The 27,165-nt window shown below is 42.3% G+C and overlaps 1 protein-coding gene across 8 annotated transcripts in view; it reads left to right on the plus strand.

Moving 5' to 3' along the window:
* Window positions 1-20,535, plus strand: part of KIF9 (kinesin family member 9) — a 59,275-nt gene extending 38,740 nt beyond the window's left edge. For 7 of the 8 annotated variants that reach the window (XM_057705352.1, XM_057705355.1, XM_057705354.1 and 4 more), the window contains 4 exons: window positions 29-243; window positions 9,605-9,781; window positions 10,207-10,322; window positions 20,259-20,535. In XM_057705352.1, the coding sequence (XP_057561335.1) occupies window positions 29-243; window positions 9,605-9,781; window positions 10,207-10,322; window positions 20,259-20,309 (559 nt within the window). In that variant the 3' untranslated portion in view covers window positions 20,310-20,535. Of the gene's footprint in view, window positions 1-28; window positions 244-9,604; window positions 9,782-10,206; window positions 10,323-10,736; window positions 10,842-20,258 lie in introns of all 8 variants that reach the window. The other variant, XM_057705361.1, reaches the window with a different exon arrangement.
* Window positions 20,536-27,165: the final 6,630 nt, after the last annotated feature.

Below are 27,165 nucleotides of genomic sequence, written 5' to 3' on the forward strand. Positions count from 1 at the left end.
CTCCCTCCTCCTTCCCCTCTGTCTTCAGGCCTAGCACCCCACCTGCCAAACCTGTGGCCTTTGAGGACTTTAAGAACGAGCGGGGTAGTGAGATCAACCGCATCTTCAAAGAAAACAAATCCATTTTGAATGAGCGGAGGAAAAGGGCCAGCGAGACCACACAGCGCATCAATGCCATCAAGCGGGAGATTGACATGACCAAGGAGGCACTAAATATCCAGAAGTCACTACGAGAGAAGCAAGGTAAACGTGATGGGAAGATAGTTGGGGGAGACAGTGGGATCCGAGTCATCCTGCTCAGGATGGGGCAATCCTGGGCACTGGAGGACTGAGGTGGACGGGAGCCAGCAGGGGATGTTGAGGTGCAGCCTTCATCCCTGGGTCATCACTTGGCTCTAGTCAGCCCTGGGGAGCCACAGAGCCCTTCTCTGTCAGCTAGCCTCTGCCTGCAGGTCCCCCTTCTTGCGTTATCTCAGACCAAGTGCTGGACCTTCCATCTGATATGTGCTGCTGCCCATGGAGGGACAGGCTGTTGGTCTTGTAGATGCTTCCCCAGGGAGACAGGTGGCTGGCAACCCCCGACAAGGTCCATGGGTCCTGGTGCTGTCTCCTCACTGCCCACAGTGGTCTCATTGGGTTGGAGTGCTGGTCAAGACATGAGAAACTGACGAGGGAATGAGAATGTGGATACCAGGGACCAAGGGATTCACTGTCACTAACACCATTCCTCATGCCAACCCCCCAACACCCATGCTGGCCTAGCAAAGTCTCGTCTCCTAAGGCAGGTGATGTGGGAAGCCCTCAGGCTCAATGAGCAAGGACCCTGTGTGGGGAGAGTGCTCACCTCGTTACCCTGACCTGACACCCCTATCCCAGTGCCCACACCTGTACGGTGCACCAAGAACCCTCAAGCTTGAGTGAGCAGAGGACTCATTTGAGAGGGCTGGTCAGTGCAGACTCCTAGGCTGCCATCAGTGGTTCTGACTCAGGAGGTCTGGAGCAGGGCCCAGAACCTGCATTTTAATCAGCGACCGTCCCAACACTGAGGCTCGTGGTTTAGAGGCCACACGTTTGTTCGCAGACAGGGCACACCACCAGTCACTGGGCTTTCCCTTGCTAAATCACAACCCTCTGCTAGGCCGGCCTTCTTGAATGATCTCACCCATCACCTGGGCATCTCCAAATGGCACTTGGTTTTCTGCAGGTCGGGGGATCATCTCACTCACAGAGGTTGCATTTCACTCATTTATTTCTCAGAGGGCAACTTTATTTCCAAATTCTTGGGCTGCTTTGCCCATCCCTGCAGATGGAGCCTGATACACTGTTCCAGAGGGCAGGGCCCCCCACGGATTTGGGAAGCGGGTGACAGCAGGTGCTGGTGACTCCAGACATGCCCCCACCCAGAGCCTCCAGAGTGAAGGCCTCGCAGGACTAACAAGCACTTCTTTGTCCCTTCTGCCCACACCTTCTTTGAATATGCAACCCCTTATTATATATTTACATATTTTAAATAGTATATATACATGCTATGCTGATATATTACTTACTCTTCAATGTAACTGAAAATGGATATTTTTAAAGGATGGGATGAAGAAGAAATAATATTTTAAAATATTTAAACTTCTATCAGTATCAAAAAGCACTTTTGCTCTCCCCTCCCTCTGCCCCAAAGCAGTTGTTTTCCCATTGGTTGTTAAAATACTAAGTAAAAGATCTTTATCTTGAGAGAACATATCAGGTAAATTAATTTTTTTAAATTTTTTTAAAAAATTTTTTTTCCCATTTTTTCGTATTCTTTTTTTTTTAAAGAACTTTTATTGAGATACAGTTAACAGACAATAAAGTGCATATATTTAGAGTGTACAATTTGGTATCCCAATCTCCCAATTCATTCCCCCCCAACCCTCCCCACTTTCCCTACTTGGTATCCATATGTTTGTTCTCTACATCTGTGTCTCTATTTCCGCCTCGCAAACTGGTTGATTTGTACCATTTTTCTATAGTCCACATATATGTGTTAATACATGATATTTGTTTTTCTCTTTCTGACTCACTTCACTCTGTATGACAGTCTCTAGGTCCATCCATGTCTCTACAAATGTCCCAGTTTCATCACTTTTTACAGCTGAGTAATATTCCATTGTATGTAGGTACCACATCTTTTTTTTTTTTAGGCTCTTTATTAGAATGTAATTGCTTTACACTCTTGTACCAGTTTTTGAGGTCCACCAAAGTCAATCAGCTGTATTTATACACATATCCCCATATTCCCTCCCTCCTGCGACTCCCCGCTACTCTCCCCGTCCTGGCCCTCTAAGGCATCACCCATCATCGAGTTGCTCTCCCTTTGTTATACAGCAACTTCCTACTGGCTATCTATTTTACAGTTGGTAGTATATATATGTCTGTGCTACTCTCTCACTTCTTCCCAGCTTCGCCTTCGCCCCCCCACCCCACCCCCCCAACCTCGTGTCCTCCAGTCCATTCTCTGCATCTGCATCTTTATTCTTATCTTGTCACTGGGTTCATCAGTACCATTTTTTTTTTTTTTTTAGATTCCGTATATATGAGTTAGCATACACTATTTGTTTTTCTCTTTCTGGCTTACTTCACTCTGTATGACAGTCTCTAGGTCTGTACACCTCATTGCATATACCTCCATTTCATGTACCACATCTTTTTTATCCATTCATCTGTTGATGGACATTTAGGTTACTTCCATGTCCTGGCTATTGTAAGTAGTGCTTTGATGAACATTGGAATGCATGTGTCTTTTTGCATTATGGTGTCCTCTGGGTATATGCCCAGCAGGGGGATTGCTGGGTCATATGGTAGTTCTATTTTTAGTTTTGCAAGGAACCTCCATACTGTTCTCCATAGTGGCTGTATCAATTTACATTCCCACCAACAGTGCAAGAGCGTTCCCTTTTCTCCACACCCTCTCCAACATTTACTGTTTGTCGATTTTCTGATGATGCCCGTTCTAACCGGTGTGAGGTGATACCTCATTGTCGTTTTGATTTGCATTTCTCTAATAATGGGTGATGTTGAGCAGCTTTTCATGTGCCTCTTGGCCATCCATATGTCTTCTTTGGAGAAATGCCTGTTTAGGTCTTCTGCCCATTTTTTGATTGGGTTGTTTGTTTTTTTGATATTGAGCTGGATGAACTGTTTATATATTTTGGAGATTAATCCTTTGTCTGTTGATTCGTTTGCAAATATTTTCTCCCATTCTGAGGGTTGTCTTTTCGTCTTGCTTATAGTTTCCTTTGCTGTGCAGGAGCTTTGAAGTTTCACTAGGTCCCACTTATTTATTTCTGTTTTTATTTCCATTACTCTAGGGGGTGGATCAAAAAAGATCTTGCTGTGATTTATGTCAAAGAGTGTTCTTCCTATGTTTTCCACTAGGAGTTTTATAGTGTCTGGCCTTACATTTAAGTCTTTAATCCATTTTGAGTTTATTTTTGTGTATGGTGTTAAGGAGTGTTCTAATTTCATTCTTTTACATGTAGCTGTCTGGTTTTCCCAGCACCACTTATTGAAGAGGCTGCCTTTTCTCCATTGTATATCCTTGCCCCCTTTGTCATAGATTAGTTGACTGTAGTTTATCTCTGGGCTTTCTATCCTGTTCCATTGATCTATATTTCTGTTTTTGTGCCAGTACCATACTGTCTTGATCACTGTAGCCACGTAGTATAGCTTGAAGTCAGGAAGCCTGATTCCACCAACTCCATCTTTCCTTCTCAAGATTGCTTTGGCTATTCGGGGTCTTTTGCGTTTCCATACAAATCATAAAATTTCTTGTTCTAGTTCTGTGAAAAATGCCATTGGTAATTTGATCAGGATTGCATTGAATCTGTAAATTGCTTTCAGTAGTATAGTCGTTTTCACAATGTTGATTCTTCCAATCCAAGAACATGGTATATCTCTCCATCTGTTTGTGTCATCTTTGATTTCTTTCATGAGTGTCTTATAGTTTTCTCTGAGTACAGGTCTTTTACCTCCTTAGTTAGGTTTATTCCTAGGTATTTTATTCTTTTTGTTGCAGTGGTAAATGGAATTGTTTCCTTAATTTCTCTTTCTGATCTTTCATTGCTAGTGTATAGAAATGCAAGAGATTTCTGTGTGTTAATTTTGTATCCTGCAACTTTACCAAATTCATTGATTAGCTCAAGTAGTTTCCTGGTGGCATCTTTAGTATTTTCTATGTATAGTATCATGTCATCTGCCAACAGTGACAGTTTTACTTCTTTTCCAATTTGGATTCCTTTTATTTCTTTTTCTTCTCTGATTGCTGTGGCAAGGACTTCCAAAACTATGTTGAATAGTAACGGAGAGGGTAGACATCCTTGTCTTGTTCCTGATCTTAGAGGGAATGCATTCAGTTTTTCAGCATTGAGAATGATGTTTGCTGTGGGTTTATTGTACATGGCCTTCATTATGTTGATGTAGGTTCCCTCTATGCCCACCTTCTGGAGAGTTTTTGTTATAAGTGGATGTTGAATTTTGTCAAAATCTTTTCCTGCATCTATTGAGATGATCATGTGGTTTTTATCCTTCAATTTGTTAATATGGTGTATCACATTGATTGATTTGCATATATTGAAGAATCCTTGCATTCCAGGGATAAACCCCACTTGATCATGGTGTACAATCCTTTTAATGTGTTGTTGGATTCTGTTGGCTAGTATTTTGTTGAGGCTTTTTGCATCTAAATTCATCAGTGATATTGGTCTGTAATTTTCTTTTTTTGTAGTATCTTTGTCTGGTTTTGGTATCAGGGTGGTGGTGGCCTCATAAAATGAATTTAGGAGTGTTCCTTCCTCTGCAATTTTTTGGAAGAGCTTGAGAAGGATGGGTGTTAGCTTTTCTCTAAATGTTTGATAAAATTCACCTGTGAATCCATCTGGTCCTGGACTTTTGTTTGTTGGGAGATTTTTAATCACAGTTTCAATTTCTTTACTTGTGATTGGTCTGTTCATATTTTCTATTTATTCCTGATTTAGTCTTGGAAGGTTATACCTTTCTAAGAATCTGTCCATTTCACCCAGGTTATCCATTTTATTGGCATATAGTTGCTTGTAGTAGTCTTTTATGGTGCTTTTTATTTCTGCACTGTCCATTGTAACTTCTCCTGTTTCATTTCTAATTTTATTGATTTGAGTCCTCTCCCTCTTTTTCTTGATGAGTCTTGCTAGAGGTTTATCAATTTTGTTTATCTTCTCAAAGAACCAGCTTTTAGTTTTATTGATTTTTGCTATTGTTTTCTTTGTTTCTATTTCATTTATTTCTGCTCTGATCTTTATAATTTCTCTCCGTCTACTAGCTGTGGGTTTTGTTTGCTCTTCTTTCTCTAGTTTCTTTAGGTGTAAGGTTAGATTGTTTATTTGGGATTTTTCTTGTTTCTTGAGGTAGGATTGTATTGCTATAAAATTCCCTCTTAGAACTGCTTTTGCTGGATCCCATAGGTTTTGGATCATTGTGTTTTCATTGTCATTTGTCTCTAGGTATTTTTAAATTTCCTCTTTGATTTCTTCAGTGATCTCTTGGTTATTTAGTAGCGTATTGTTTAGCCTCCATGTGTTTGTATTTTTTACAGTCTTTTTTCCTATAATTGATTTCTAATCTCATAGCATTGTGGTCAGAAAAGATGCTTGATACGATTTCAATTTTCTTAAATGTACAAAGGCTTGATTTGTGACCCAAAATATGATCTATCCTGGAGAATGTTCCATGTGCCCTTGAGAAGAACGTGTAATCTGCTGTTTTTGGATGTAATGTCCTGTAGCTATCTATTAAATCAAGCTGATTTATTGTGTCATTTAAAGCTTGTGTTTCCTTATTAGTTTTCTGTGTGGATGATCTGTCCATTGGTGTAAGTGGGGTGTTAAAGTCCCCCATTATTATAGTGTTACTGTCCATTTCCTCTTTCATAGTTGTTAGCATTTGCCTTATGTATTGAGGTGCTCCTATATTGGGTGCATATATATTTATAATTGTTATCTCTTCTTCTTGGATGGATCCCTTGATCTTTATGTAGTGTCCTTTCTTGTCTTTTGTAACATTATTTATTTATTTATTTATTTATTTATTTATTTTTGGCACATGGGCTTAGTTGCTCCACGGCATTTGGGATCTTCCTGGAGCTGGGATTGAACCCGTGACCTCTGCATTGGAAGGCGGATTCTTAACCACTGCACCACCTAGGAAGCCCCAACATTTTTTATTTTAAAGTCTATTTTATCTGATATGAGTATCATTACTCCAGCTTTCTTTTGATTTCCATTTGCATGGAATATCTTTTTCCATCCCCTCCCTTTCAGTGTATGTGTCCCTAGGTCTCAAGTGGGTCTGTTGTAGACAGCATATATATGGGTCTTGTTTTTGTATCCATTCAGCCAGTCTGTGTCTTTTGGTTGGTGCATTTAGTCCATTTACATTCAAGGTAACTATCGATATGTATGTTCCTATTACCATTTTCTTAATTCTTTTGTTTTTGTTTTTGTTTTTGTAGGTCCTTTTCTTCTCTTGTGTTTCCTGCTTAGAGAAGTTCCTTTAGCATTTGTTGTAGGGCTGGTTTGGTGGTGTTGAATTCTCTTAGCTGTTGCTTGTCTGTAAAGCTTTTGATTTCTCCATCAAATTTGAATGAGATCCTTGCTGGGTAGAGTATTCTTGGTTGTAGTTTCTCCCCTTTCATCACTTTAAATATATTATGCCACTCCTTTCTGGCTTGCAGAGTTTCTGCTGAGAAATCAGCTGTTACCCTTATGGGAGTTCCCTTGTATGTTCTTTGTCGTTTTTCCCTTGTTGCTTTTAATAACTTTTCTCTGTCTTTAGTTTTTGTCAGTTTGACTACTATATGTTTTGGCATGTTTCTCCTTGGGTTTATCCTACCTGGGACTCTATATGCTTCCTGGACTTGGGTGGCTATTTCCTTTCCCATGTTAGGGAAGTTTTCAACTATAATCTCTTCCAGTATTTTCTTGGGTCCTTTCTCTCTCTCTTCTCCTTCTGGGACCCCTATAATGTGAATGTTGGTATGTTTAACATTGTCCCAGAGGTCTCTTAGGCTGTCTTCAGTTCTTTTCATTCTTTTTTCTTTATTCTTTTCCACATCAGTGATTATCACCATTCTGTCTTCCAGGTCACTTATTCGCCCTTCTGCCTCAATTAATCTGCTGTTGGTTCCTTCTAGTGTATTTTTCATTTCAGTTATTGTGTTTCATATCTCTGTTTGTTCTTTAATTTTTCTAGGTCTTTGGTAAACATTTCTTGAAACTTTTCGATCTTTACAGCCAGTCTTTTTTCAAAGTCCTGGGTCATCTTCACTATCATTATTCTGAATTCTTTTTCTGGAAGGGTGCCTATCTCCTCTTTATTTAGTTGTTTTTCTGGGGTTTTATCTTGTCCCTTCATCTGGTACAAAGTCTTCTGCCTTTTCATTTTCTCTATCTTTCTATGGCTGTGGTTTTCAGTTCCACAAGATGAAATACTGCTGATACTGCTTGATACTGCTGTCTGCCCTCTTGTGGAGGAAGCTATCTAGAAGGCTTGTGGGTGCTTCCTGATGGGAGGGACTGATGTTGGGTTGGACTGGGTGGGCAGAGCTCAGTAAAACTTTAATCTGCTTGTCTGCCAGTGGGTGGGGCTGTGTTCCCACCTTGTTCATTGTTTGGCCTGAGCCTACCTAGCACTGGAGCTTACAGGCTCTTTGGTGGGGCTAATGGAGGACTCTGGGAGGGCTCACACCAATGAGCACTTCCCAGAACCCTTGCTGCCAGTGTCCCTGTCTCCTCAGTGAGCCACAGCTGCCCCCCGCTACCTCTGCAGGCAACCCTCCAACACCAGCAGGTAGGTCTGGTTCAGTTTCCTATAGGGTCACTCCTTCTTTCCCCTGGGTCCTGGTGAGCACACTTATTTTTTGTGTGCTTCCAAGGGTGGAGTCTCTGTTTCCCCGAGTCGTGTGGAGGTCCTGCAATCAAATCCCGCTGGCTTTCAAAGTCTGATTCTCTGGGGATTCCTGCTCCTGTTGCCAGACGCCCAGGTTGGGAAGCCTGACGTGGGGCTCAGAACCCTTACTTTAGTGGGTGGACTTTTGTGGTATAACTGTTCTCTAGTTTGTGAGTCACCCACCCAGCATTTATAGGATTTGATTTTAACACGATTGCGCCCCTCCTACTGTCTCATTGTGGCTTCTCCTTTGTCTCTGGATGTGGGGTGTCTTTTTTGGTGAGTTCCAGTGTCTTTCTGTCGATGATTGTTCAGCAGTTAGTTGTAATTCCTGTGCTCTTGCAGGAGGGAGTGAGTGCACATCATCCTACTCTGCCATCTTGAACCGTCTCCTAAATTAATTTTTTAAAATACCTGCTAGGTACCTTGACTGACAGTCACTTATCAGCCCAGAACGGTCATTGAATTTGAAATATTAATTAGTCTTGCGTGGAAAAAAAAAAAAGAAAATCATCTTAAGTTCAACTCTCATAAGTTTTTTCTCTGGAGATAATCAGAGAACCTCTGGGTAGTACAAAAGATGATGTCACTCCCCATCTCAACAGAGTACTGTAAAGACACAATTCTGTGACTGATTTGTGTCTATGAAAGTGACCACATCAGGGATGGCCCACAGCATGCAGACCAGGTTGCACTGCACTGAAGGTGAGGGCTACTCTGGATCCCCCACTGCAGACACCTTGAATTGGAACCGTTGCCTCTCCATGAATGGTGTCAGTGACACTTAATGCGCCTCCCTTCTCCCCTGTAAACATAAGTGAAAGTGCTAATGCTTTCCTCCAATACCTGGGGACTGCCTCATATACCCTGGCCACACACCTCGGTCACACACAGGACTCACTCTCCAGCGATCCTGGGGCTGGGTGTTGACGTGACAGCCTTGTTGAACTTTCAAGGTGCTGTGGGCAGTAGACAGCCAGATAAGTGGCTCCAAAGATAATGTTATTTTGTCATAACCCAACAACGCTCATCAAACTGACAGACCTTAAAATGTCCACACCAAGAGACAGTGAGTAGAGGAGATGACTAATAGCACGACTGACCCCTCTCCTCTTGGAGCCCTCTGACAGCCATCAGACATGATACAGATATCTGATGGTCTCTAACAAGAAGGCAGGTGGTGAATGCTGAAATCATCAAGAAGACAATCTAAAATGTGGGTTTACATCTACTGTTATTAATAAGGAAACTTGCCCAACTGCCTTGTGGTACTAGCCAGCGGTGGAAGCTTGTTTACATAATTTATAGAAAAGGTAAACACCTATAGAATAGAGGTATTTACTGGTATCTTTGGTGAATGGGGTTTAAGATTAAAATAATCATGGAACATGGACCAGCTCTACCCTTTCCTCTGTGCACCCCTCCTGTTTGTCCTAAAAATGCCAGTGTGGTCCTCTGATCTGAGCTCCCTCTCCTTGTGAGATATGTCCTATTAGCCTGGCCTTCTCATGCCTTGTCTACCTCCAAGCTGCACCCCAGCCTTTCCCTGGTCCTGTTTTCATGCTTTTCCAGCACTGTCCCCTCTTTCTGACTACCTTTCTCCCCACACTTCAGGTGGGCACCTCATTCCCTAACCTCCTTCTTCTCCCTGCAGGCGAGTATGAGAACAAGGGGCTGATGATCATTGATGAGGAGGAATTCCTGCTGATCTTGAAGCTTAAAGACCTCAAGAAGCAGTACCGGACAGAGTATCAGGACCTACGTGATCTCAGGGCTGAGATCCAGTACTGCCAGCACCTGGTGGATCAGTGTCGACATCGCCTGCTCACGGGTGTGCCATTTGGGAAGGTTGGCTGGCCACTTGGGGTTCCAGGAGGCACAGGACAGGGCCACTGCCTGGGTTCTAGAAGTAGGTTCAGAGCTTCTCTCTGGCAGAGGGAGGGGCTGGATGGGACTTAGACTTTTTTTTTTTGGCTATGCTGCGCGACATGCGGGATCCTAGTTCCCCAACTAGGGATCAAAGCCTGCAGTGGAGTCTTAACCACTGGACCGCCAGGGAAGTCCCTGGACGGGGCTTTAGATGTGTGTTTCCAGGACTCTGAGGGCAGTAGACAGAGATGGGAAAGGGTGAGACCCTGGAGCAGGAAGTGAAGAGAGGGCGAGCCTGTGACAAGCACAAGACAGGCACACACAGCCTTGATCTGCTTCCTCAGGGACTCCCCACCCTCACAGTGCTATCTCCCCATCTCCCTGCAGAATTTGACATCTGGTACAATGAGTCTTTCTTTGTCCCCGAGGACCTGCAGATGGCACTGAAGCCAGGTGGCAGCATCCGGCCAGGCATGATGCCTCTTAGCAGGATTGTGTCTCTGGTGAGTGGCAGAGGGCAGGGGTGGGGATGGTGGATGAGCACAGGGCAGTGGGCAGTGCCCCTTGTCCTCTGTTCTCTCCATAAGCATGGCAGTGTGCCAGCTGTTCCCAGCCTCTCCTATGGCTGGCTCAGGCAGGTGGGCAGGTACAGGTCTCTCCCCAGTTATCAAGGATGAGGACACAGAAAACAACACATGGGGCTGCACCCCTTCTTGAGTGGCTCATGTCGCCCTGGTGGTGGTTACAGGGTGTCTGTGATGACACTGGAAAACATGGGGTTGGGGGATTGTGAGCTATTGTGGGCGGAGGTTTGCAAACCCATTGAGGGGCTGCCCTAATGCCCACCACAGGCCCCACCAGAGTGGATCCTGACAGTGCCAGGATGAAGGGACTGTGCTGAGTTGGGCCTCTTCTAGGGAGAAGATGACCAGGACAGGTTCAGTCAGCTTCAGCAGACGATGCTGCCCGAGGGCCCTGATTCTGTCTCCTTCTACAATGCCAAAGTCAAGACAGAGCAGAAGGTAACTCAGGGGATTCATGTCTCCATGCCAGGAAGGCAAGGCCTCAGGGACCTCATTACTAGGACAGTCAGGATTACACTCCCCACTTTAGAGAGGCAGAGGAGGAATACACCAGCCCAGGGAAATCCAGAGTCACCCAGAGTCAGTGGGTGTTTTCTGCCAACTCCAGAGTCCTGGGGCTGGGTTGGACCCAATAGTGGTCCCACAGACTTTGGTCAGGCCTGGACATGGCTGGTGCATGCTAAGACAGCCCACGTGTGGATAACATGCCAGGACAGGGTCTGGAGTTCCCCTGAGGCCACTCCCTGTTGGGGCGAAGCTCTCTAATGGAAGCCACTGTGCACATGTGGCAGGGGACTAGAGGACCACAGGCAGCTAAGGCAAAACTAGACATGGCCTGAATGGGTTGGGCTAGAGCAAAGGGTCTCCACTCTGCTGAGGCCCAGCCTGGAGCCAGAACACAGAAGGCCTGTATGCTGTGCACTTTTCTGTGCCCAGAGGCAGTTCTTACACAGCAGGCAGCAGCTGCACATTGCGTGACTGCTCGAGTGAGCGCGCTCTTTTAAAAATATTTTTGTGTTATTCATTTACATTTTCAATAGAATGATACAGTTTAAATATTAAAAAGCATGAAAATACTAATACCCAGTCCCCCATCAGTCCAGCTCCCACCAGTCCCCTCTGACAAGGAACTGCTGTCACTTATTTCCAGTGTTCCTCCTGTGCATTGTTCTGCATTTTCCTTTTTCCACTTAACAGTCTATCCTGAAGATTGTCCCCTTTCAAGCCGTTGGTGCTGCTGTGTTCTTTTTCACAGCTATGTAGTAGTATTCCATTGCAAGGATCTATCAGAATTCATTTAATGCATCTCATATTAACGGATTTTAGGAGGTTCCATTTCTTTACTATGACAAACACTGCTGTGATAATTAAGCTTGTACAAATGTGAATTCACACAGGAGTGAAAGCCAAGTTTGTAGGAGTGAATTTCTCAGCCAAAAGGACACTTGTACTTTTTTTTTATGGGTACACTATTTTATTAACATTTAAATTTCACCAAGAGTTCCAGTATATGCTAGCCATATGTTCAGATATTTGAAATAAAGATAAAATGGACAAACAGCTTTAAGGGTGTAATGTATTTAACACTGCACAATATATTCACCCACCTGACAATCTAGGGGGTGGTATAACTATACACTTAGGAGCACAAGTATGGGAACAAGCCCTGGAATTGGAGGAAAAACCCACCATTCAAGACTGAACAGAGGTCCTTGTTTGCTGACAGAATCTCCACTTGACTTCAGACTTGAGATAAACCGAGGCAGTCTGTCAGTATACAAAAACCACTAAATTCAGGACAAACAGTAACAGGATTGGCCAGAGCCAATTCAGATTGTGGGGAACAGCCTGAAGAGAGCAGGGTTGGCTGGAGGCTGGAAATGTTGCAGCTGAAGTCTAGGATCAGCAGATGAGAGCCACCATCTTCTAAAAATCACTGATTTCCACACAAGTTTCTAAGATGCTTTTCCCAAACAGGGCACACTTGTACTTTGTTTGTTTGTTTGCTTTAAGAACTTTTATTGAGATACAGTTAACAGACAATAAAGTGCATATATTTAGAGTGTATACTATTTGGTATCCCAATTTCCCAATTCATTACCCCCCAACCCTCCCCGCTTTCCCCACTTGGTGTCCATATGTTTGTTCCACACATCTATGTCTCTATTTCTGCCTTGCAAACCGGTTGATTTGTACCATTTTTCTATAGTCCACATATATGTGTTAATACATGATATTTGTTTTTCTCTTTCTGACTCACTTCACTCTGTATGACAGTCTCTAGGTCCATCCATGTCTCTACAAATGTCCCAGTTTCCTTGCTTTTTACAGATGAGTAATATTCCATTGTATATATGTACCACATCTTTTTTATCCATTCATCTGTTGATGGACATTTAGGTTACTTCCATGTCCTGGCTATTGTAAATAGTGCTGCGATGAACATTGGAATGCGTGTGTCTTTTTGCATTATGGTGTCCTCTGGGTATATGCCCAGCAGGGGGATTGCTGGGTCATATGGTAGTTCTATTTTTAGTTTTGCAAGGAACTTCCATACTGTTCTCCATAGTGGCTGTATCAATTTACATTCCCACCAACAGTGCAAGAGCGTTCCCTTTTCTCCACACCCTCTCCAACATTTACTGTTTGTCGATTTTCTGATGATGCCCGTTCTAACCGGTGTGAGGTGATACCTCATTGTCGTTTTGATTTGCATTTCTCTAATAATGGGTGATGTTGAGCAGCTTTTCATGTGCCTCTTGGCCATCCATATGTCTTCTTTGGAGAAATGCCTATTTAGGTCTTCTGCCCATTTTTTGATTGGGTTGTTTGTTTTTTTTGATATTGAGCTGGATGAACTGTTTATATATTTTGGAGATTAATCCTTTGTCTGTTGATTCGTTTGCAAATATTTTCTCCCATTCTGAGGGTTGTCTTTTCGTCTTGCTTATAGTTTCCTTTGCTGTGCAGGAGCTTTGAAGTTTCACTAGGTCCCACTTATTTATTTCTGTTTTTATTTCCATTACTCTAGGGGGTGGATCAAAAAAGATCTTGCTGTGATTTATGTCAAAGAGTGTTCTTCCTATGTTTTCCACTAGGAGTTTTATAGTGTCTGGCCTTACATTTAAGTCTTTAATCCATTTTGAGTTTATTTTTGTGTATGGTGTTAAGGAGTGTTCTAATTTCATTCTTTTACATGTAGCTATCTGGTTTTCCCAGCACCACTTATTGAAGAGGCTGCCTTTTCTCCATTGTATATCCTTGCCTCCTTTGTCATAGATTAGTTGACTGTAGTTTATCTCTGGGCTTTCTATCCTGTTCCATTGATCTATATTTCTGTTTTTGTGCCAGTACCATACTGTCTTGATCACTGTAGCCACGTAGTATAGCTTGAAGTCAGGAAGCCTGATTCCACCAACTCCATCTTTCCTTCTCAAGATTGCTTTGGCTATTCGGGGTCTTTTGCGTTTCCATACAAATCATAAAATTTCTTGTTCTAGTTCTGTGAAAAATGCCATTGGTAATTTGATCAGGATTGCATTGAATCTGTAAATTGCTTTCGGTAGTATAGTCATTTTCACAAGGCATGTTTGTACTTTTGATAGATGGTGCCAAATTGCCTGCCTAGAGCTGAACCTATCACCTACCCCCCCCACTCCCCATCCCCTAGCAGCGTATACAGGATGCTTGTTCCTCACAGCCTCCCCAAAATATGCCGTATCCTGGTTTTTGGTTTTTTTCCAATCTGAAAGGTGAAAAATGGTCTCTCAGTTTGGCCTTGATTTGCATTTCTTTTATTATCAGTGAAGTGGCGCTTCTTTTCATATGTTTAAGGGCCATTTTAATTTCTTTTTCCATAAACTGCCTGTTCATATTTTTGCCCATTTTTCTATTGGTTGTTGGTCTTTTTCTTATTAATTTATAGGAACTCTTGATATATTGGGGAGATTAACTCTTTATAATTTGAGTTGCAAATATTTCCCCCTGTTTGTCATTTGTCTTTTGGCTTTACTTGTGGTTTTTTGTAGTTATTTTGCTGATTTTTATGAAATCAAGTGTTATCAGTCTTCTCTTTCTTGGCTTCTAGATTTTTTATCATAGTTAGCAGCCCTTCTCCTGACTGAGTTCATTCTTTACATTTATAGTTAAACTGATACCTTTACTGACCTTGATGGCTGTGAGGGGCTAAAGCCCACTCAAAGACGCTTGAGTGAAGCGTCTACAGATTCTAAAGTTTCCAGAGTAGCACCTCTCACCCTGTGCTGTGTACATACATCACCAGCAGTCTTGTTAAATTGCAGATACTGATGCAGCAGGTCTAGGGTGAATCTGAGAGTCTGAACTTTTAGTAAGTGCCCAGATGGTCCCCATGCAGCTAGTCCAAGACCACACTTTGATTAGTAGGCCATAGAATTCATCTGTAGGAAGCAGGGCCCAGGCTCCTCTCTCTCCAGGCCTTTCTCCCTCCAGGCCTTAGCTTCTCCCTGAGGTTTGATCCTTCATCTGTCTGTTTCACCCCTCCCCACCTCTCAATTTCTAGCTCCAGTTTTGGCCCTGGCATGCCCTTCTTTTCCAAGACTTCACAACCCCAGTGCCCGATATCACCTGACTACTTACTTTGTGTTTCTCTGGAGGGAGAACCTAATTGGCTCTTCTTGGGTTAAGTGTGCATTCTTGGTTCAATCAGCTGTGGCTTGGGGCAGGGTCACCTGTCCATCCTAGTTGCCTGGGCCCACTCCTTCAGCAGGAGGGAGGATGGCTTTATCCAGGCAGCCATTTAGCCTTATGCTGTGAGCATCAAGCTTTATTAACCCTGGCCCCTGAAGGGAGGCCCAGATCAGTGGACAGGGCCCTGCCCCTGTCAGAAGGCAGGGCTATATGGGAGAGAATGGAGTGAGGTCAAGTAGGCAGCCCAGCCTCAGATACTGTTTGACTGTGACCACTATGCAGGAACGTCCTTGTCTGACCACAGAGAGGCCTACCCTTTCTGGGCTCAGAGGAGGGGGCTATGATGTGAGGCAGGGGTCCAACTTTATTCTTTTCCATGCGAATATCCAGTTTTCCCAGTACCAATTGTTTAAAAAAAAATGATCCTTTCTCCATTGAATTGTGTGGCACCCTTGTTGAAATTCAATTGACCATAAATGTGATTGAACTTAAGCTCTAGGAGTCCTGAATATAGAAGCTGAAATTACTTTTCTCCTGAAAGAGTTTGCACCTGCTTTTGCCATGGGACATTACCAACCCAGAACAATTTTAAACTCTTTCAAGAATTCCAGCCTAGGGACTTCCCTGGTAGCACAGTGGTTAAGAATCCACCTGCCAATGCAGGGGACATGGGTTCGATCCCTGGGCTGGGAAGATCCCACATACCATGGAGAAACTAAGCCAGTGCACAATAACTACTGAGCCTGTGCTCTAGAGCCCACGAGCCACAACTATTGAGCCCACGTGCCACAACTATTGAGCCCACATGCCACAACTACTGAAGCCTGCACACCTAGAGACTGTGTTCCGCAACAAGAGAAGCCACTGCAATAAGAAGCCTGCACGCTACAACGAAGAGTAGCCCCCACTACCTACAACTAGAGGAAGTCAGCGCATAGCAGTGAAGACCCAACTCAGCCAATAAATAAATAAATAAAGGAATAAATAAATAAATTTATTAAAAAAAAGAATTCCAGACTGATAAGGGATTAATATCCAGAATATATAGAGAATTCCTAAAACTCAACAACTAGAAAACAAAACCCAATTCAAAAAATGGGCAGAGGACTTGAATAGACATTTCTCCAAAGAAGATATACAAATGGACAGTAAACACATGAAAAGATGCTCAACATTACTAATCATTAGAGAAATGCAAATCAAAACTACAATGGGATACCACCTTACACCCATTAGGATGGCTACTAATAAAAACAAAAGAAAAGAAAATAACAAGTGTTGGCAAGGATGTGGAGTAATCGGAACCCTTGTGTGCTGTTGGTGGGAATGTAAACTGGTACAGCCACTATGTGAAATAAGCCAGTCACAGAAAGACAAATAACTGTATGGGTCCACTTACATTAGGTACTTAGAGCAGTCAAAAATCATAAAAGTAGACTATACATAGAAAATCCTAAAGATGCTACCTTAAAACAACTAGAGCTCATCAATGAATTTGGTAAAGCTGCAGGATACAAAATTAATACACAGAAATCTGTTGCATTTCTGTATACTAACAATGAAAAATCAGAAAGAGAAATTAAGGAAACAATCCCATTTACCATTGCAATGAAAAGAATAAAATACCTAGGAATAAACCTACCTAAGGGGACAAAAGACCTGTACTCAGAAAACTATAAGAGGACTTCCCTGGTGGCACAGTGGTTAAGAATCCACCTGCCAGTGCAGGGGACATGGGTTCAATCCCTAGTCCGGGAAGATCCCACATGCCACAGAGCAACTAAGCCCATGTGCCACAACTACTGAAGCCCATGCATCTAGAGCCCGTGCTCCACAACAAAAGAAGCCACCACAATGAGAAGCCCTCACACCACAACAAAGAGTAGCCCCCCACTCGCCACAACTAGAGAAAGCCTGCTCGCAGCAATGAAGATCCAACATAGCCAATAAATAAAAAAATAAATTTATTAAAAAGAAAGAAAAAAGAAAATTATAACATACTGATGAAAGAAATAGGATGACACAAACAGATGGAGGGTTATACCATGTTCTTGGATTGGAAGAATCAATATTCTGAAAATGACTATATTACCCAAAGCAATCTACAGAGTCAATGCAATCCCTATCAAATTACCAATGACATTTTTCACAGAATTAGAACAAAAAATTTTACAATTTGTATGGAAACACAAAAGACCCCGAATAGCTAAAGCAATCTTGATAAAGAAAAATGGAGCTGGAGGAATCAGGCTTCCTGACTTCAGACTATACTACAAAGCTACAGTAATCAAAACAGTACAGTACTGGCACAAAAACAGAAACATAGATAAATGGGATAGGATAGAAAGTCCAGAGATAAACCCACACACCTATGGTCACCTAATCTATGACAAAGGAGGCAAGAATATGCAATGAATATTCAATAAGTGGGGCTGGAAAACTGGACAGCTACATGTAAAAGAAGGAGATTAGAACGCTCCCTAATACCATACACAAAGATAAACTCTCAGAATGCATTAAAGACTTAAATATAAGGCTGGACACTATAAAACTATAAAAAATGTAAGAGGAAAACATAGGCAGAACACTCTTTGACATAAATCACAGGAAGATCTCTTTTGATCCACCTCCTACATAATGAAAATAAAAACAAAATTAAACAAATTGGAGCTAATTAAACTTAAAAGCTTTTGCACAGAAAAGGAAACCATAAACAAAGCAAAAAGATAACCCTCAGAATGAGAGAAAATCTTTGCAAATGAAGTAATCAACAAAGGATAATCTCCAAAATATACAAATAGCTCATGCAGCTCAATATAAAAAACAAACCACCCAATCAAAATAATGGGCAGAACATCTACATAGACATTTTCTAAAAGAGACATACAGATGACCAAAAAGCACATGAAAAGATGCTCAGCATCACTAATTATTAGAGAAATGCAAATCAAAACTACAATGAGGGGGCTTCCATGGCAGTCCAGTGGTTAAGACTCTGCACTTCCCCTGGTTGGGGAACTGAGATCCCACATGCTGTGTGTCTTGGTCAAAATAAAACAAACAAACAAACAAAAACTATCAATAAAGTGAGGTATCACCTCACACTGGTCAGAATGGCCATCATCAAAAAGTCCACAAACAAAATACTGAACTCATAGAAACAGAGGTTAGAATGGTGGTTACCAGGGGCTGGGTGGGGATGGGGAATGGGGAGATGTTGGTCAAAGGATAAAAAACTTCCAGTTATAAGATGAAAAAGTTCTGGGGATGTAATGTATAGCATGGTAATTATAGTTAGTAATGCTATAGTATATACTTGAAAGTTGCTAAGAGAGTAGATCTTAAATGTTCTCATCACAAAAAAGAGATAGTACTTATATGATGTGATGGAGGTGTTAACTAATGCTATGGGTGAAATCACTTTGCAATATATAAGTGTGTGTCAAATCAACACAGTGTACACCTTAAACTTATGCAATATTATATTACATGGCAATTATATCTCAGTAAAGCTGAGGGAAAAAAAGTCCACAAAAAATAAATGCTGGAGAGGGTGTAGAGAAAAGGGAACCCTCCTACACTGTTGGTGGGTATGTAAACTGGTACAGCCACTATGGAGAACAGTATGGAGCTTCCTTTAAAAAACTAAAAATAAAACTACCATATGATCCAGCAACCCCACTCCTAGGCATATACCCACAGAAAACCATAATCCGAAAAGATACATGCACCCCAGTATTCATTTCAGCACTACTTACAATAGCCAAGACATGGAAGCAACCTAAATGTCCATCAACAGAGGAATGGATAAAGAAGATGTGGTACCTATATACAATGGAATATTACTCAGCCATAAAAAAGAATGAAATAATGCCATTTGCAGCAACATGGCTGGACCTAGAGATGATCATACTAAGTGAAGTAAGGCAGACAGAGAAAGACAAATGTCGTATGATATCACTCATATGTGGAATCTAATTTTATAAAACGATACAAATGAACTTATTTACAAAACAGAAACAGACTTACAGATATTGAAAACAAACTTATGGTTACCAAAGGGGAAATGTGATGGGGAAGGATAAATTAGGAGCTTGGGATTAACATACACACACTACTATATATAAGACAGATAACCAACAGGAACCTAGTGTATAGCACAGGGAACTCTACTCAATGTTCTATGATAACCTATATTCTGGGATAACCTATATGAGAAAAGAATCTAAAAAAGAATGAATATATGCATATGTATAACTGAATTACTTTGCTGTACACCTGAAACTAACACATTGTAAATCAACTATAGTCCAATAAAATTAAAAAATAATAATTTTAAAATTAAATGACTGATTTAAAAAAATCATAAGGGTTGAAAGTATAATGGTGATTGAAAATATAATGGTGATTTTCTAGGGGGAGAGGGGAATGGGGAGTTATTGTTCAATGCATATGGAGTTTCAGTTTGGGATGATGAAAAGAGTCGTAGAGATGGATGGTAGTGATGGTTGCACAACATATGAATGTATTTAATACCACTGAACTGTACACTTAAAGACAGTTAAGATGGAAATTTTCATGTTATGTGTATTTTATCACAATAAAATATTGGGGGAAAAATAATTCCAGCTTCATGTGGGTGCTTCAGTTTCAGTTGGATTCACCATGTGGGGAATATAGGATTCACCTCCAGATTCCAAGTTGGTTTTAGCATTTGCTTGCTCACTGCCCTGCCCACTGCTTCTGTTTCAGCTTACTTTTCCCACCTGCTTTCCAAGAGCCTAGCAGTGCATTAAAATGGGTAGGATTCGTGAATATCTAGTTGATTTGCAGAGGGAAGGCCCTTCAGAGTACATGGGCCCCTACTCATCTGAAGAGAGAGCCCTCTTTTCTTTTTTTGAACCTAATTCTCGTCAGAAGCTTTCAAATGGGCCTTTGAAATGTGCATGTCTCCTTTGAAACATTTAAAAACAGTTTTACACACTTTCTTTAGGATGAAAGAATGAGAGGGATTGAATGGAACATTATTTCTCACAGAATTGGGGGCTAGTCAAAGGGAATCCTTGTCCCCAAATGGTGACATTTGCAGGAAGAATGATGGGGTGGATATAAGTGGTGTGGCCTCTGAGTCCTTGTTAGGTCCATGTGTCCTAATCAATTCCTGTTTTCTCCCTTTTCTGTGTCTAGCACAATTATTTGAAAACCATGATGGGCCTCCAGCAGGCACATAGAAAATAGGGACTCACTGCCAGTGCATTGAAGGACGAGACCCCCAGCAACTCCTGCCTGCTCTTAGAGGCACTGCCAAAGCAACTGCCCAGACTCCAATCCTTCTGCTCCAAGGCTGGGGCGGAGCCCAGAGAACACACAATGGTCTGCCTGCCAGGAAGAACAGCCTTCAAAGGACACCCTTGAATATCTTCACAGAACACTTTTGGTTTCAATTCACTGTCTTATATGCAGGGACAGGATAAAATAACTTTCTAATCTCAACTTTCAGTGCTCATCCAAGAACTTTATTTCCTATCTGGGAGGATGTCTTCCCTATGTACAGGTGGGGTCCTAACTGAGTCTCCAGTAAGAAAGTGAAGAAATAGCTCAGCCAGGCTCCCCCAGGCAGGTCTTTGTCCCACTGGTCAGCCTCTTTCCTTTCCTAGATGGCTACCCTGAGGATGAGCTGGCTGTGAGGAGCCCTGGTTCTCATGGCTGAGATCATAGGTTCTCTCAAGGAATCCTCTCTGTATTCCTGAGCCATTGAAGGCAGGAGGCCCTTCTTCCTCAGCAACCAGGAGAGGATGGGGTGAAGGTGGAAATGATTGAAAGGCAGATTTTTGTCTCAAAATAAGAAGAGGCGTAAAATGAGATCATTCCTACCATGAAGTTAGCAGTGAGAAGCTGTCCAGCAAGGAGATTGCAGAACTTACACTAGCTGGAAGGTTGAACTAAATGGCATCTTTTAAGCAAAGACCCCATGATTCTGTTCTTCAGCCCATCAGTGAGCAGCCAGATGAGAGTTTTGTTGAAGAAAGAAAGCTGAAAGCTTTTCTTAAGGTCTCTGCCCTCTCTCCTGTCCAGGCCCTTTCTCTTTTACTGACTGGCAGATACACAATGGTCCTGAACCAGCTTTCAGAGAGACTCCTTCCATGCCAAGGCGTCGCGGAGCAGCTTTGAAGTCCCCTGACTTCACTCCCCTGGATGACACATGGGGGCTGTCACTGATCAGCACTTACAGTGTACACACAGCCTTGTTGGTTATTCCTCGTGTTTTTTTAAAATGTGGCCAAACAGGCAAATGTGTCCAGGCTCTGCTCACCATCCCAGCTGTCGGGGGCCTTAGAGAGTTCGGATTCTTTCCCTTCTTGGCTGCTCTTGACCTTGCCAGGACTTGCTTGGGGTTCCTGGGTCTTTGGAGCAGCTCAGGAAATAGAACATAGTAAACAGGAGTACATCATCCTATTGGGGACACAGGAAACAGCCATTTGTGGCATTACTAGTCCCCCTTCCCTTCATTCCCCATCACTGGTTAGAATGGCATGTGGCATGCTGGACGTCCCTGCACAGAATTCCTGGAGAGCCAGTCCTGGGGCCTGCAGACCAGGGCAGACTGAACCTCTGTTGTGGCAGTTTGTCCCATTTGTCTCTAGCTCATTCATCACCACATAGGCCTCGTTGGTCAGTTCTGGCACAAACTGGAACAAGTAATTATCAGCGTGGGCAGAGCCACAGGAATAAGTCAGAATGGTGCTCAGTAGATCACCCTCCATGCAAACTCCTCACAGGAGCAGATGCTTCCAACATGACAGGAAGCTAGGGGGCATCATGTCCACTCAGATGTGCCTGTTCTAGAAAATAGTTCTGCCGAGCTAATCTGACCATCAGAATCACCTCTAAAAGGACTTCCAATTCCATCAGTGTGACAGATAAGGTAACCTGAAAACACTCTGGCTACAAACAGAGATGCTATCTAAAATTATAAAATTCTTATAAATGTAAAGCTAAATTTTCAGGAAAGAAAGGGAACTGCCAGAAGCTAGAGAAGTGAAAACCAGAGTGGTCAGTGTGTGAAATGGCTGTGGCTGGGAGAAGGTGTGTGAGCGGATGGTTGCTTTTGAGTGTTAATGTCCACATAAGTGTGAGAAATAAGACTTTGGCCCATGACTCATAGGAAGATCGAAATGGGACCCCTTGAGGTGGCACCCCATGAAGAGGTGAGTTAGAAAAATTTCCCCAATGACATGGAGAAATAACAAGGAAACTTTCCCCAGGGGTGAGGGAGAACAGGTCCTGTGAGAATTTGCAACCATGCACAGGTTTGGGATTCAGATTTACACTCTGTGGTCCAGGAACCACCAGTCTGAAGAATTAGCATAAAAATTATCTCAAGCCTTCAATAAAACTGGAGATTTTTTTGTTTGTAGACAAAAAAAAAAAAAATCAGCCCAAGGCTCAAACACCTAGTAGAGTCAAATTTAAAGATCTGTTGTGGGGCTTCCTAGGTGATGCAGTGGTTGGGAATCTGCCTGCCAACGCAGGGGACACAGGTTTGATCCCTCCTCCAGGAAGATCCCACATGCCACGGAGCAACTAAGCCCATGCACACAACTATTGAGGCTGCACTCTAGAGCCCGTGAGTCACAGCTATTGAGCTGTGTGCTGCAACTACTGAAGCCTGTGTGCCTAGAGCCTGTGCTCCACAACAAGAGAAGCCTGTGCACTTCAATGAAGAGTAGCCCCCCGCTCGCCGTAACTAGAGAAAGACTGCACACAGCAACGCAGCCAATAAATAAATTTATTTTTAAAAATCTATTGTTCAGACCCTTTATCCAGCTGCATAGCATTCCCACAAAGCCCTAGTAAACACGAGCTCCAAAGATTAAACACACACATACATGCATGCACACACATGCACATGTAGGCACATGTGGCATACATGGAAACATGGAAACAACATATCATGATGGAGGCACAGTGAAAACAGAATCAGAGTTATAAGAACTTCAGATAACAAATTATTGGATAAAGATTTTACAATATATATGTATGTTTTAGAGACAAAGTAAGTACTTTGGTGCCACTGGTGGTGCAGTGGTAAAGAACCCGCCTTTTAATGCAGGGGACGCAGGGTCAGGGAACTAAGATCCCATATGCTATGGGGCAGCTAAGCCTGTGCACCACAACTACTGAGCTCCTGCGCCTCAACTAGAGAGCCTGCATGCTCCAAACTACAGAGACCATGCACTCTGGAACCCATGTACCACAACTACAGAGCACATGTGCCCTGGAGCCTGTGTGCCACAACTAGTGAAGAGAAGCCTGCACTGCCACAACTAGAGAGAAGCCTGTGTGCCACAACGAAAGGTGCCACAACGAAAGATCCCACATGCCTCAACAAAGGTCCTGCATGCCGCGATTAAGACCTGATGCAGCCAAAAAATAAATAAAACAAACAAAAAAATAAAGACAAAGTAGGAGTCAAAAATATGATAAAGGCTATCAAAATAGAATACATATTTTTTTTATTTGGTTGCGCCAGGTCTTTGTTGTGGCAGGTAGGATCTAGTTCCCTGACCAGGGATTGAATCCTGGCCCCCTGCATGGGAATGCAGAGTCTTAACCACTGCACCACCAGGGAAGTCCCTACAGTGCATATTTTTAAAAAAAGAATTTCTAGGAATGAAGAAAATGTAGTTCTAGAAGTTAAAATGACAGATTAGAAACAGTGACAGGGAGAATTAATGACCTGGATGTTGGATCTGAAGAAATTGCTGGCATTTGTAGCATAGAGGGAGGAAGAGAAATAAAATTGAAAGTGTGAATAAGAGTTATGGTGGACAAAATGAGAAGATCCAGGAAACATCTAATTACAGATGCAGAGGAAATAATAGGGAGATCACTCTCTTGGTGATCTCAGCCAGTCTTGTGGCTTTAAACATCATCCATGTGGCAACTCTCAATATTATATATCTAGCTTAGGCTGCTCTGGTGATCTCCAAAACTGTACAGGCATACTTTGGAGATACTGCAAGTTTGGTTCCAGACCACTGCAATAAAGTGAATATATCAATAAAGTGAGTCATATGAATTTTTTAGTTTCCCAGTGCATATAAAAGGTATGTTTACACTGTAGTCTAGTAAGTGTATAATAGCATTATGTCTAAAAAATGTACATACCTTAATTAAAAATACTTTATTACTAAAAAAATGCAAACCATCATCTGAGCCTTCAGTGAGTTGTAATCTTTTTGCAATAGTAACATCAAAGATCACTGATCACAGATCACCATAACAAATATAATAGTAATACTGAAAATTTTTAAAATATTGTGAGAATCACCAAAATGTGACACAGAGATGCAAGGTGAGCAAATGCTGTTGGAAAAATTATGCCGATAGATTTGCTCAGTGCAGGGTTGCCACAAATCTTTAATTTGTAAAAAGCGCAGTATCTGCAAAGTGCAAAAAGCAAAGTATAATTAAACAAGATATGCCTGTATAGTCAACTGCTAACTTGGCATCTCCACTTGAGTGTCTATTAAGATATCTACAGATCATCATGTTTAAAACTAAATGCTCGATTGCCACCCCAAAACATGCTCCACGCACAGCCTTCTTTATCTCAGCCCTATTGCTTAGGCTAAAAATCCTTAGTTTTGTATTTCACTCCTCTTACATCCCACATTGAATCTGTCAAGAAATTCAGTGGACTTTAACCTTTGTACTCTACTAAAAATCCGATCATTTATCACCCTTTCTACTGCCCCTACCCTGGTCTAAGCCACTAACATCTCTTGCTTGGATATTGCAACAACTTCTGCACTGTGTCCTTGCTTCCTCCCTTACTCTCTCATAATCTATTTCCAGAAAAGCAGCCTGGTTACAATCCTTTTGAAATATGTTAGATCCCATCACACCTCTTCTCAAACTTTTAATGGCTCCTATTTCTCTCACTGTGAAACTCAACTCCTTAAAACAGCTCACAATGCCCTACGGGATCTTGCCTCCTGTGACTTTACTTGCATACACTGCTCTGGCCATGTGGGCCTCCTTACTGTTCCTCAAACATGCCAGGCAGCTCCTGCCTCAGGACATTTGCAATGGCTGTTCCCTCAGCCTAAAATATTCTTCCCCGAGTTGCCCACATGGCTTATGCCCTCACTTCCTTTAAGCCTCTGTGTAAATGTCACCTTCTGTAGCAGACGCTGCCATGCCTTGACTGTAGTCCCTTGTGCCATTCCTGCTAATGGCTTCCTACTGGAAGCATCTGCAACTTTCTATATAAAGACTTTCTCAACCATAGGTACTGAACTGCTGCAGTGGGCCCAAATGCCAGGGAGTTGACACGTTTAGGAGCAACTCTGAACCAGTAAGTTGGTTGGTGAGTACCCCAACCTCCTCTCCCTTGGGTTGGGCAACTCTGAGACATGTTCTTCACTATTTCCTGGGACTTCCCAGTATAAATACAAATGCACATATACACGAATGGAACCAAAGGGGAAAAAATTGTTGTATTAAGCTAATGGGATTGTCAATGAGATAATATACATATTTAAAATTGTTTTAATGTTATATAATTTTTAATATATATTATAAAAGTATAATGAAAAGGATAAAGTTGAACCAATATAGCACCCAAAGTTTCTTAAATTTCTGAGTTTCCAGGTAGGACAAAGAACTCTGGATAGTCTTCCCTGTCTTCACTCTTTAATCTCAAGGGCTCAGACACCTCTCTTGCTGTTTCCTCTGATACCAGTCCACTTGCCCCACCACCAGCTGGGCCTAGGAAGTCTCATTCTGTGGTGTTTTGTTTTTTTTTTTTGGCCCCGCCATGCAGCTTGCAGGATCTTGGCAGTGAAAGTGCAGAGTCCAAGCCACTGGACCACCAGGGAATTCCTGTGAGTCTCACTGTGAACTTAACTGTTGATCAGTGGTTGCTCTTTTCTTTCTTTCTTTTTTTTTAAAGCTCTTTATTGGAATATAATTGCTTTACCCTGTTGTGCCAGTTTTTGCTGTACAACTAAGTGAATCAGCTGTATTTATACATATATCCGCATATCCCTCCTTCCCATGACTCCCTCCCACCCTCCCTATCCCAGCCCTCTAAGTCATCACCCATCATTGAGTTGATCTCCCTGTGTTATGCAGCAGCTTCCCACTAGCTATCTGTTTTACATTTGGTAGTGATTATACATGTCAATGCTACTCTCTCACTTCATCCCAGCTTCCCCTTTGCTCCCCCACCATGTCCTCAAGTCCGTTCTCTACATCTGCATCTTTATTCTTGCCCTGTCACTAGGTTCATCAGTACCATTTTTTTAGATTCCATATATGTGAGTTAGCATACAGTATTTGTTTTTCTCTTTCTGGCTTCACTCTGTATGACAGACTCTAGGCCTATCCACCTCATTACATATAGCTCCATTTCATTCCTTTTTATGGCTGAGTAATATTCCGTTGTATATATATGCCACATCTTCTTTATCCATTCATCTGTTGATGGGCATTTAGGTTGTTTCCGTGTCCTGGATTGTAAATAGTGCTGCAGTGAACATTATGGTACATGTTTCTTTTTGGATTATGGCTTTCTCTGGGTATATGCCCAGGAGTGGGATTGCTGGGTCATATGGTAGTTCCATTTTTAGTTTTTTTAAGGAACCTCCATACTGTTTCCCATAGTGACTGTACCACTTTACATTCCCACCAACAGTGTAGGAGGGTTCCCTTTTCTCTGCACCTTCTCCAGCATTTATTGTTTCTAGATTTTTTTGATGATGGCCATTCTGACCGGTGTGAGGTGATACCCCATTGTGGGTTGCCCTTTTCTGAGGCAGTACAATACAGGGGTAGAGCATGGACATAAACATCTTACTGGTGTGGGACCTTGAACAAGTTGTGCAATTTCCCTGCTGTTCTTTCCTCAGGTGTAAAACAACAATTAATAATCCTGGGGGTCTGTGAAATGAAGAAATTAATGTATGTCTAGTGCACAGTAGGACCTCAGCCAACTGAAACTGCTATGACAGTAACAATAATTATAATAATAATAAAGATATGACTGTTCTCAGCATTACACCTGATAAATGGTGAACAAACACAC

Source organism: Hippopotamus amphibius, chromosome 13, assembly GCF_030028045.1.
Source record: "Hippopotamus amphibius kiboko isolate mHipAmp2 chromosome 13, mHipAmp2.hap2, whole genome shotgun sequence".
NCBI lineage: Eukaryota > Metazoa > Chordata > Mammalia > Artiodactyla > Hippopotamidae > Hippopotamus > Hippopotamus amphibius.